Consider the following 12,392-nt stretch of genomic DNA (forward strand, 5'->3'; position numbering starts at 1 on the left):
TGTTGATTCAGAAAGTGTTTTATATGACAGGCTCAGACAGCAATGCAAACCGCAAGCAGAAGAAGTAAAATCCCTAAATTAAAGCAAGGGCTGTATCAGGTACAGTTGTGCCATGTTTTTCTACTTAAGTAAGGCTGGGCCTTGAATTTGTTAGCACACTGAGGAATGTTTTGGAAAGTGGAAATTGCGTTATGACTTCTGTTTCCTTCCCAGGGAAGCATGTGAAGCATTACAGAGTGAGGGAGGGTCATGACTGCAGGGAACAGGATGTCTGAGAGGGAAAAGTGAGGCAAAAAGCTGCTGCAAAACAAGGACAGAAAAGCAGCAGGAGAGCATAAGGGTGAAAAGTGGCAACTGGAAACCTTGCAATATCTTAATCAGAATTCTTTTACACAAAAGGTCAAAAAAAAGAGCTTTCCTTCCATTACTTCTGTATTTCTGACTTCTTTTAAAATCTCTTATTTTAATTCAAATATGCACTGTTGGGTTGGGGTTTTTTTCACATTCTGGCAATGTTCTAAAATTTTGGAACTGCCAGACAGGTAGACTCAGTGTTTCAAAGCATGTGTGCATGTGTCAGTCTGATGATGTATTTGCTTAGCCATGATGAGTTAAGAACACCGCTGCATATTAAGTATTGTGCTTGCTATATTGCAACATGCTCCTCCCAGCTGTATTTCATGCATCATTTTCTCTGTCCATAAAATTATTTCTGGGTCAGCCCTGCTCTGGAGTCATAAGCAGGGTGGAAGCTATGGCATCCATCCCTCTAACCCCTCTGTTTAGGGGTGCAGAAGGATGTCAGGCTGGGGAAGCAGTTTGGGAACCAGTTAGAGGAAGAGCTCGTTTTCTCTATGCTCCCTGTGCTGTGGCAGCTACCATGGCCTTTCCAGGAGTGCTTATTTGAAGCACTTTGCAGCACTGCTGGCCAAGCAGCACCTCCAGCAGTGTGTTGCAGAGAAAAACATACAGTTTGGCATGAAAGAAGTAAGCATAAAATTTCTACACATTTTTCAAAAAGCAAAGTGTCTGAAAAGTCTGCCTGATGATAGCCCAAACCAGAACAAGCTGTAATTATGTATCCTTTTAGTTTGCAGCTTATATATTTCTCTCTGGTTTTGCAAGTGTGCCACAGTTATGCTTCAGTGGCTCAGCAGCCTTTTAACAAGCTGTAGAAGGTGCCCTATTGCTCAGGCAGTACTGAAAGGCAGTATGTCTTTTAACCCTTTGCAAGATTATGTAGTTTAACAGTATGGAGCAGTTACAGAGTGGGGACCTGTCCACAAGGAGCTGGGAGGAGGAATTAGGGTGATTACCCATTATCTTTTCATTGTATAGCTGCTGCTCAGGGAATTTTGATGCTTGAGTTAATAATCCTGTGAATATAACACAGTAGAGAGGGGATTGCACAGAGGAAGCTATGTGGAAGGAATTAAACATTAACAACACACCTTCAATACAACCAAGTGGGAGCAAATGAAGGGAAATACTGTCCAAGTACAGTCTGTACCCAGTTTTAACATAGGCAGACAGGATTTGTTTATGGAAGCAGACAATCATCTCCTTCCTCCCTGCAGTAATAAGTGTATTTAAAAGAAGTACTAGTTGAAATTTTGTATACATACATCTTGCAATATAAAGCCTCAAAGGCAAGCGTGGTCTGTTCGAGTTGCCACCCTATAAAGTAATTATTTTATTTAATTTAAAACAGGAGGCAGCAGCTAGCTTGGCTGCTTAACTGGTTCCCACTTGGATGGCTTTTCAGTCCATGATACCCTGGTGTCTGCATTACAGGGCTGTAAAACCCTGTGGTGAGAAGGCTGCTGACTCAGTTCTGGGAGACCTGGGCTGATATAGTCACTCCTCCACCGGCTTTTGCCATGAGGTTCTCAAGGTATCCCAGCCATAAATACAAAATGCTCTCGACAGCAAAACCAGTTTCTCAGAGGATCACTATGTGGCTTTGTCCTTATGAAAATAAAGGGACAACCATGGGGAGGAGCAAACCCCCAGAACAGGTCTGCCTGCTCTGGCAGAGGCAGGAGAAAACAGCATGCAACACTTCTGCAGTTCTGTTGTCGGTCCGAGTAACCAGGGGTTTGCCAAACAAATTAAATAAATAGCCCAACACTGCCTCCCTCCAAATCACATCAATTCTGATTAGAATCCAAAGAGTACTTTTTTCCCAAATGTGAATAGCTGGATCAGAATATCAAAGATCATTGATTTTTTTTGTTTTATTTTATCTCAGATAATGAGTTTTTAAAAATCCCTTATCAGCTTCTTTTTGAATGCCTGAAAGGGGGAAAGTTAAAGAGCATTTATTAATATTAGCAGTAGTATTCCAAAGTGTATTGCATGCATTATTATTATTATTCTAGAGATGCGGTGCCAGCAAATCATAGATACAGTGATATGGAAATAAATTAATTGGAGAACTAATAAAGTACTGAAAATGAGAAAAGATAATGAGATGGAAAAGATCAGCTGAGCAAAGAGAAGACTGAGAATGGCACATCTTTCTTGCAGTAATATGGTAATGAATATAGCAAAGATAGAGTGGGAATACTTCTCACATGCACTCACGTGCTTCTGACAACTTCTTGCCATCCTCGATCAAATTGCTGTAAAATTGCTAAGGTGAGCAGTTGCAGGATGAAAATACCCTTATGCCAATATAAATGCATTCTGGTGCAGAGCACTGTTTCTCCTGCAATGATAGTTTCTGAATTGATAGAGTGTTTATTGAGTGAGCTGGGCTTTGACCAAGTAGTGCCTCAAACCCACCTGTGTTAGCTTGAGCCAGTGTCCTCTGTAGAGGGCATGAGTCCAGGCACCATGGCAGGAAATCCAGAGCCCAAAAACACTATATAATGCATCCAGGGAAAAGTCCAAGCTTCCACACAACCTGGTGGGCTCTGGTCTGACATTACCTCTCAGAAATGAGACTTGGTACTATGGTAAACAGTGCCATAAAACCTCAGTTTCTGACTCCTTGTTGGTCAAGAAGAAAACAGATCTAATACCATGGATTATTTAAGAAGGAAATAGAGAAGAAACTTTACTGTTAACAAACATTACTGGGCAGCTCTGCAGCTGTCAGAAAAAAACCAGAAGAGGTAGAGAAAAAGTGCAAGGAGGGGTTATCAGGGTGATCAAGGCATGAAGTGGTCCCTGTAGTCAGAACAGCCAGAACAGGGCTCCTGCAGGATGAGGAAGAGTTGGCCACCAGGGGTGATGCTAAAATCATGGGCGCTGCAGAAGGAAGGGGTAGCTGGTGAGTGACAAGCTAAGGGCTAGGAGACTTAGGTGAAATTGTTGGGCATTCAATTCAGAATAGACCAGAGGGGACAGTTCTTCAGATACATGTGGTTTTAAACTGACAGAGGCAGGTTTAGATTAAATGTTAGAAATAAATTCTTTTCTCAGAAGATAATGAAGCACTGGAACAGGTTGCTTAGAGAAGATGTAGGATGCCCCGTTCCTGGAGGTGTTCAAGGCCAGGCTGAATGGGGCTTGATCTAGTAAATGGCATCCCTGCCCACAGCAGGGGGGTTGGAACTAGTTGATCTTTAAAGTCCCTTCCAACTCAAACCATTACGTGATGCTATGATTCTGTTGTAATTAACAAGAGGCTGTGGATGCTAAAATTTTCATTAATTTAGGATGAGGCTGGGCAGGTTTGCAGAGAAGAAAACCACTGAGTGATACAGTTAAAAAGCAAACCAACCTGTCTGGGTCAGAAAATTGCTGAGGAGGCAACTAGTTGGAGAAGGCCGGGAAAGATTTTTCTCCCTTTTTTATGCTTCATGCCATACCACATGTGAAGTTAGGGCAGAACCCAAGGAGGAGAGCCAGAGGCCAACAGACTAGAAAGTCACTGCCATACAACAGTGAAGGCAATGTGTACCTGATTCCCAAATCTGGGCAATGCATTTAAAAGTGGATTCATATACAGCAATCATTTTTCCTTCAGGAAGCACTGACCTATTGAGGCATAAGATTTTTAGGCCTGCAGGATCCACTGTCCCAAAAGTGGGGATGGCTGTGGAGACAGTATTTATCTTGAGCAAGTCTGACATCCACTTTACTTGCCTAACTTGCAAGGAATAGCCTTCTAGAGGGAGAAGGGGCACTAAATGAACTGCACTCCCACAAACTTAGACCTGAAGGAACAGAGCTGGTCTTCAGTCTCTCTCCTCTTCTCTGGTCATCTCAACCTCTGGTGATGCCTCTGCCTCTTGAGTAAAACACCCAAGTTACTGGTTCCCCCAACAGAGGAGTTCTCTGACCCTGGGCACCTCAGCCACACCAGCTCCAAGAGCGATGAGAGCCCTGCCTGGCTCCAGCACTGCTGAGGCCTGGCTGCCATTCAGCAAAATTCCTGGTTCCATGCACAGGGTTTTGCTGGGCCAGAAATGTTCTTTCCTCTGGCATGTTGCTAAAAACAAGTAGAAAGCTTCCTTGTCTCCATTTTTACTTTTCTGTACCTTGTTTTTCTGTGACAGTCCTCTTCATTGGTGTTGGTTCTGTGAAGGACTTTACATAATGTTTTCCTTCAAATTGTTCAATTTCAAAGATTTCCTTTTTGTTTTCCTACTTCCTAGTTGCTCTGTGGCTCTGTTGTGTGGTTTCTAGGCCTTCTATTGCTTTACAGTGTCCTTTTTCTCTTAGGCACTTTCCGTTGAACGGTTCTACAGTGATGATAGCACAAAAATCTGCTGTATGGCTCTGTGGTTTTGTACACAGGTATAAAATATCTGTGAGAGAAAGAGGGACAAAGCAAGCAGGTTTTAATGTAAAATAAGGGGCATTTATGTATAGGATATTTATTTTTTAAAATTTCATAATAGTGAAAATAGAAACCTCGCTGTTTCACAAGAAAGGCACACTCATTTTTCTTCATACATTCTAACCATACCATAGGCTTTCCAGAAAAAGAACAAGCACAGCTACTGCACAACCATTGTCCTGCTAGAATTTGGTGCAGAGAAGGTGCAGCCTAATATATGGAGGCAGAGTGCTCCTAGTTTCATTGAGAGCCATTGTGAGGGGCTGCAGGTCTCTGAATCAGGGTGGGTTTATGTTTTGACTCACCATCAGAGAGTGGTACAGGGTTATATGTATTCTGTTATATGCATTTTGGAGAGTACATCTCCCTACATCCTCTCAAACAGGTCCTTTTCAACTCAAATACTTGATTGCTGGAACGGTTTCATGTGCATGGCACTGGGTCTGATCTGAGACCCATGAGTGCTTTTGTCCTGGTACCCAGCCAGGCAGTAACTGGATTTAAAAAGTGACCTATATCTTTTGCTCTGTCTCTCAGACTCTTTGCGTAACCACCCATAGGTGGTCTAAATTTACCACTGCAGTGTGAAAACCTGAATTTACAAGCAGCAGTGGGTCTAGCTATTTAAACCACTTTCTGTCCTGATTTCAAAACTGAGCAAGACTTGTACTTAACAGTTTTGTCTGCAAAGCTCAACTGGTGAATATTTTCTTTGGAGACCATTTTTGTTTCTGGTTGATGGCTGTACCAGCAGGAGCTACAGTGAGGACCAGCAAAAGAATGCTTTAGAATTCCCTATTTTCCTTATTGACCTGGGTTTGCTAGCCTAGCAGAAGTGGGTTTTGCTTTCCAGTATAGTTGTGCTTAGACTGAGAGGCCTTTTCCAACAGTGGACTTCATCCTTTTTTGAATTTCAGATACAGAGAGATGCAGAGGGGCTTTCTACAGCTGTGTCTTGCCCATGAAGGGTGCAACCCATCTCTCAGGGCAGATGGCATATGGCATCTGGCTAACCACTTCTGGAGCAAATGTTACACCTTTGCCTTCACAGACAGCTGAGACAAACTGTTTAAAACAGTGTTTAAAATTAGCTTTATTGATCCAGGAATATTAATTTAGCACTGGGACAGTAATGTGTGCTATGTGTTACCCACTTCTGTGAGTTTTTTGGTTGGAATTTGAGTACAGCTGGTTAGAAACGCAAGAAACTGTTGTGGTTTCTGGGATTTGAGCAGATCAGCCAGGCAGAGTGCCCAGGGATGCAGGAGCTGGGTAGCAGTGGACCATGAACAAAGCAGAAGTGCAGTCCTGGACTGGAGGCCAACAGTCAGCAGTGGCTGATTCTGCTGCAGGGAAACCATCTGGGAGAGGGATTATTTCAGTGTGAGAGTTCCCTGCAACTCTGTGATGCAGTGCTCACAGCAATTCATCCACTAAGTGGATACAGCAAAAGCAACAGCAATTCACTGTTGTCTATAATAAAGGTACTGGGATTTTTTGATTGTGATATTATTAGAAAACCTTCTGAAATAGAAGATTCTTGTGTTAAAGTATCTCCTGAATCAAACCATTTTCTCCTATGGCAGTTTCTCTCAAGGTAGTGATAATGTTCCCAGAGAGAGCAGGATGAGAAAACTGGAGATCTCTTGGTCAAATCTTCCAAGAGCATCAGACTTCCTTTTTGTTAGGTATGAACTATTGTGGGGGTGTTTCAGTTACTCATTGTGGTTAATACCAAAACACTTGATCATGTCAGTGTTTTGAGCTTCTGGATTTATGGCCAGGTGCTTGCTGTCATGAGTTAGGCTTTTGTAAACTAGGTCTTTATATATTCTGCAAAATTTTAACAGGTTTGGTCTCCCTGCACACTCTTCATTCATTGCTACATAACAGCAGAGAACAATTGTGCTCCATGGCAGTGTATTTCATTAAGATAGCAAATGCTCTGTGTTTACTTATGCTGTAAAATTCAGTGATTGTACTGCAAATCCTGGCCAAGTTCCTGAATAGTTGGGGCCTAGAAACAAGCTCTTAAATTCATATTTAGGTTCCCAAATAGAAGGTCTCATTTTTCAGATATTGAGTCCATCCTGACTCTTGCTGAGTTTTTGGAAGCCAGTAGTTATCAGCATTTTGAAAATCAGGCCTGCTCTGTGTTTCCATGGGGAAGCTAAACTGTGGTTTAGACTCCTTTTAATATTTGTAATATTGCAGTGCCTGTTTTATTCTCTACATTGCAGTAATTCCTAGTGGGGCTTATTCATGTTGACAAACTATCGGTTTGGATTGATTAAAATATCCAGTAAAAAGGTTGCCAGCAATGTTGCTATTTGGAGTCTTCGCTGGAAGATGAAGAACAGAGTAAGAATATTTCTGGCAAGTCACTGGGCCTTTTTCATAAAAGGGTAGGCTATAAATACCATCTTTCATGTAACATATGCTTCCCTGCCTGTGGCTGACAGCAGACCTGAGTGAAGTAGGGTTCATCAGAAAGGCTGATGTTGTCCTCAGTATTATTGGGAGCTCCTCGGTGCCCTTTGGTGAGGTTTTCATCTAATGTGTCAGTGCAATAAGGCTTTCTTTCCTTTCTATATATTATAATTTCAAGGAAAGTCTGATTCATTACTTCAGGGGCTGCACTAAGTTCTTTCCTCTGGACCATTTTAAAAGAAATCATTTAAGCCTCAAATACTTGTGCTGGCTGCAGCAGCAGATGTGTGGAAGAGTGAGCATTCACTTTGCTTCGTGCTGCTCATCCTTGAGCAGAGGAGGCTCTCCTTAATCTGCAGGCTCAGAAACATAGCAGAAAGACTTTTTGACCTAAGATAAAACAATGACAACAATGAAAACAATGTGTGGAATCACAGCATGCACATGGATGCTTCTGGACTATATTACTGGAGATAACTTATGCTTTCTTTTCAAAAGAAAATCATACCAATGCCTTTGGGGAAAAAAAAATTCTTGTGTGATGAGTGGAAATGGAAGGAATTATTCTTGGCAGTGATTATAATTGTTAAATTCAGATGACCATAGAATGGGAGGATTTAATGTACGGTAAATCAACAGGGTGATCTGGCACAATTGCAAAGGTGATTTTGAAACAGTTTCTCATTTGGTCTCTAAGATCTTTCTTTTTTTTTATTCCCATGCTCTGATAGATCAAAATTTGCAGCATTTTCATTAATCAATATGCTTGTTTTTCCTCAATTTGATGCTGCTTCTGAGAAAAGAATATTGTATTGTAAACATTTTTTGTCTGAGACTGACTGCATGTTTCCATTCCCCTTGCAGAGGCACAGCAATAGCTGGAATAGTTTTTGGTATAGTATTTATAATGGGAGTGATTGCTGGGATTGCCATCTGCATCTGCATGTGCATGAAGAGCAACCGTGGGACTCGAGTAGGGGTCATCCGAACCACACACATCAACACCATCAGCGCAAACGCAGGTAATGAAGCAAAGTGACAGCCCTGCAAGGGTGCCTGTGGTCATGGTGGGAGTGTTATCTTAGGATAGCTACAGCTCCGCAGTAAATGGGGACTACAGCAGGAGGCTATGCTCAGTCCAGAGGGGAATGGCACAGCTCCTTGCTGAGAAATGCAGGACAGCTCAGTGTGTGCAGCGTTCATCAGTGCAACACTCTGCCTGGGCTGATTTTTTCAGCTGCTGAGTGGTCTAATGAGATCTGGCCAGGTGCCACACTCACACAGCTGTATGGCTTCCAGTGCCTGCAGGAGCATGTTGAGACCTTGCTCACGGCAGTGCTGCATTGTGCAGGACAGACCTTCTCCCCGTGCCAGAGGCTCGCTGGCAATGGATCAGTTGTTCTTCTTTTGTGTTCTGGTTCTTGTCTTTGTTCTTGTTCACGTGCAGGCAGCTCCCTTTCACTGTCCAATATAATGGGGGCCCAGCATACAACAGAGAGGGGGTGATAAGGTCTGTGGATCATAGTGCGAAGGCTTCAAGTGGTGATGTGGGGTACAATGCAACGTGAGCTGGCTGGTATTTGGCCAGAGGTCATGAGCCCTGCTGGGTGCTGCAGGATCCCAGATGACTTCTACAAAGGCACACAGGCATCTCTGCAGAGTGTTCTTTGCTGTGTCCCAGGAGGGACTGCTAGCTGGGATGCAGTACTGGATCCAAGCCATCTCTCTGCATCTTCCTGGCACCAGGTCTGAACTGACAGGAACTTGGACCATGGTCATAGAATCCTTAGAGTGGCTTGGATTGGAATGGACCTTAGAGATCATCTAGTTCCAAGCCCCCTGCCATGTGCAGGGACATGGTGCAGAGGTGCCTTTTGTGCCTTGGTCAAAGTTAGCTGAGTGTTGGACATGCTCAATTCAGGCTTGTCTGTGGGTTAACATAGTTTTGATGTGATGTTTTTTTAGGTACAGGCAGCAGCAGGGGAGGCACATAGCCTAAGCCAGATTATTAGTTCAGGCACTGAACTAATAAACTGTCACAGTCTCTGGGTCACCTCAGGGGACAGTAGGGATCCCTGGTACGTCTAGCGCAGTGCAGGTGTTTCCACAGTGAGTGAGAGCTGGTATATCAGGCTGTATCTGAGCCTGCTCTGTGCAGAGCCACCCACTGCACCACACTTGTCAACTCATACCAGTCTAGGATTGGGGTGCAGGAGTGCTGTTGAATTGCAACTGTATTGTTAAAGAGCAAAGCTGACCCTGAAAGCAGCATAATGGTGTTTATGCAATTCACTTACATTGTTAATTACAAATCCAATAATGATTCCCTTGGGGTAACTTTGAGAGTTCACTGTAGTAAAATGCAATGATGTTTCATGCATGAAGTCTCTTCATCCTGTTCTTAGAGATCCCCTGCCTTTATATTCCTTCCTGTTGCAAAGGTTGCAGCAAACCCTAGGTGCATTGTGTATACTTCTAGGCAAGCTATGTGATATTTATTATGTGTTGCTTTATCACACTTTCCAGCCTCAGTGTCTGTTTTCTCCCTCTTACTCTTACTTCCAGTTAAACTAAAAGGGTCTGTAGTCATCCTTATCATTGCAACATTGTTTTGGATATAGAGAGATGAGTAATCAAAGAAAATGGCAATATTCTCAACCATGATTTGCTTAAGAGCTTCTTCAGAAACTAATAGTTGCTGCAAGCTGTAAAAACAAGAGCCAAATGAAAACTCTAGGGCTGTAGCCTTTTCCTCCCCAAGTCTGCTCCTGCAATGACTCACCCTTATCTCTCCACCTCCAGGCAGTTTGACTCTGCACACTCCCAATTCCTGGTACAAACATTAGTTCAAGCAGTTCTTCCTCTCAGCAGCAACAGCAGGTTTTGGAGGATGGGGAAGCTGTCAAATTTTTTCTGTGTTCCCTGCTGCCATGAACCCTTCTGGAGTAATGACTGACCTGGCTTTGGATGCAGGGCTTGTGACCAGCCCTCCCCCTGCCATTACCTGTTTTGGACAGGAGTGGCAAGTGTGGGGATGCTCTTCCTTTGGCCTCAGACACAGCAGCAGCCTGGTTTTCAGAGAGCAGGGCATGTTTTTCATGGCACACTGGTATTTGAGTCTCTTCCCCCATCACAAACATCCTAGGTTTCTGTTTCCTTTCTATGCAAGTGCTATTTCACTGCCAGTCTGCCTGAGACATCGAGGGAAGGGACAGGAAAGCATCTGTGGTGATATAAATGGTGACATGAGCAGACTCTGGACCTTAGCATTTGTAGAGACTACTCTAAAGTGGTGTTGATATGGAGCCTTCAGTTCCTACCATGCTGTCATTCTGCAGCATGTACTGTCTTTCTTAGTCATGGAATGAATCCTTCTTTTCTAAGGCTAACAGAATTAGCTAATAAAATGTTTTCCGCTGCTTGTGAATGTCTTTGTTGTCTCCTAAATGCCTGACCCAGTTTACAAACGCTGAGCTCTCCTCAGATGTCTCCATTGGGGTGAACAAGGTGAGACCTTTGTTCTTCCTCAGGGCAAGCCATGGTGGGATGTCCAGTGTTTGCCCTGGAAGGTGTAATGATGCTGTGTTTGCCATGGTGTGCATGTCACAGATCTCCTGAGGATTGATAGGGTGTTGGAGAGGTCTGTGGAGATCAAAAGCCCTAAATGCCCAGTATCATTTTGAGACTGCATAAATATATATTGCTGATGAAGGAGATGGAAAGGGATGGATATGAAAGACACCCAGCCTTCCTCCCCTGAAAGAGGAACATTCCCTTGGTATGATCTGCCATACAGCCACTCACTTACCAGCACAATATGTCAGTGGGCACGTGGCTAAGAAGTGAAGGAAAGGGCAATAAGCAAAGACTCGCATTGACATGAAGTGACTGTGTAATGGCAGCCAAAAAAAAAAAGTGCATTGCCAGGAGATTTCACATCTGTTGCATGGAAGTCTCGGTGGCAACAAGAAAATACTTGAGGGCTGCATCTGAGAAAAAGATTTTTAACTATGTCATCTTTTTTCTCTCATTTCAGTGGCTCCACCACCATATAGTTATGAATACGAAATGGAGTACCCAGCTGATCTACCTCCACCTTACACTCCAACCCCACAGACTTCGATACAGTATCCCCCACCCCCTCCATACCCTGGATATTCAGGGAAATAACTACATGGCTTCCCATGGATATTGACTGTCTGTTGCAACAGCCAGCGCTGTTGGGCAATGTTCTTGGCTCAGGGACAAATAGGATGGGGTGTGCATCAACACATATGGCCGGGTGTCAAAATAACCTGGAAACATTGCCATGGCTTAGGATTAAGAAAAATAGTGTCCACTCTGGACCATCATATTTCATGATTAAACAACCTGTGACCAAAGAAACAGTTTCTCTAAGTTTTAGTGCTTGATGAGTAGTGCTTAGTTTCCACTGCAACATGTGGGAGTGGTGCTCTTCCCATGGAGGAACATGCGAGTGGTTCAACAAGCTTTCAAAAGCACAAGAGGCAGCTTCTGGGGCTTATTCTGGAGGAAAACACCAACTGTTGTCCTGAAGTAACTGCTGTGCCCTGCCTTGAAATGGTGGGAATAAGGAAGAACAAGGAAGACTGAAGCTATTTTCATTTTCTACTTGCCACTGAAAATACCCAATGATCACTGTGCATATTGGTCTGATGGTTATGAAGAGAAGTGCTGTCAGAGTTATGCAGTAACTAAAAAATTATTATTATTTTTGGCCAAGTGCGCATTAAGTGCCTACTTTTAAACAGTTTGACACCAGCTTGTGAACTAAAATGTTAACAAAAGGACCATTTTAATATGTGAAATACGCTAATTTAAAGCTGATTTCCTTTTACCTGGACTTAAATACTCTATATATTGGAAATATATAATGCCTTTTTTATCAGCAAATGATACTTTGATTTTATTACAAAAATACTAAATCAGCAAAACAAGTGGGAGGAGAAATGCAAACGACATGTTAAAACATCTTAGATTTGTCCTCAGTTGGATTGTGTAAAGGCTTTTTTTTTTTTGTTTGAAAGCACATTATTTACCAGTAATAAGGATATTCAGCCCCACCAAAAAGATGAGCACAGAGACTGTGAGCGTCAGATTACTTTTGAATGTTCTCTTGGGCATTTTAAAACTGTAGGTCACCAAGTAA

The 12,392-nt window shown here is 42.9% G+C and overlaps 1 protein-coding gene across 1 annotated transcript in view; it reads left to right on the forward strand.

Moving 5' to 3' along the window:
• Positions 1–11,392, forward strand: part of CYYR1 (cysteine/tyrosine-rich 1) — a gene marked incomplete at its 5' end in the record, with an annotated part of 47,815 nt that extends 36,423 nt beyond the window's left edge. Inside the window, 2 exons of the mRNA XM_009070580.1 lie at positions 8,087–8,244; positions 11,259–11,392. Coding sequence (XP_009068828.1) covers positions 8,087–8,244; positions 11,259–11,392 — 292 coding nt within the window. The remainder of the gene's footprint in view (positions 1–8,086; positions 8,245–11,258) is intronic.
• Between the last annotated feature and the right edge of the window lie 1,000 nt (positions 11,393–12,392).

Source organism: Acanthisitta chloris, unplaced genomic scaffold, assembly GCF_000695815.1.
Source record: "Acanthisitta chloris isolate BGI_N310 unplaced genomic scaffold, ASM69581v1 scaffold3020, whole genome shotgun sequence".
NCBI lineage: Eukaryota > Metazoa > Chordata > Aves > Passeriformes > Acanthisittidae > Acanthisitta > Acanthisitta chloris.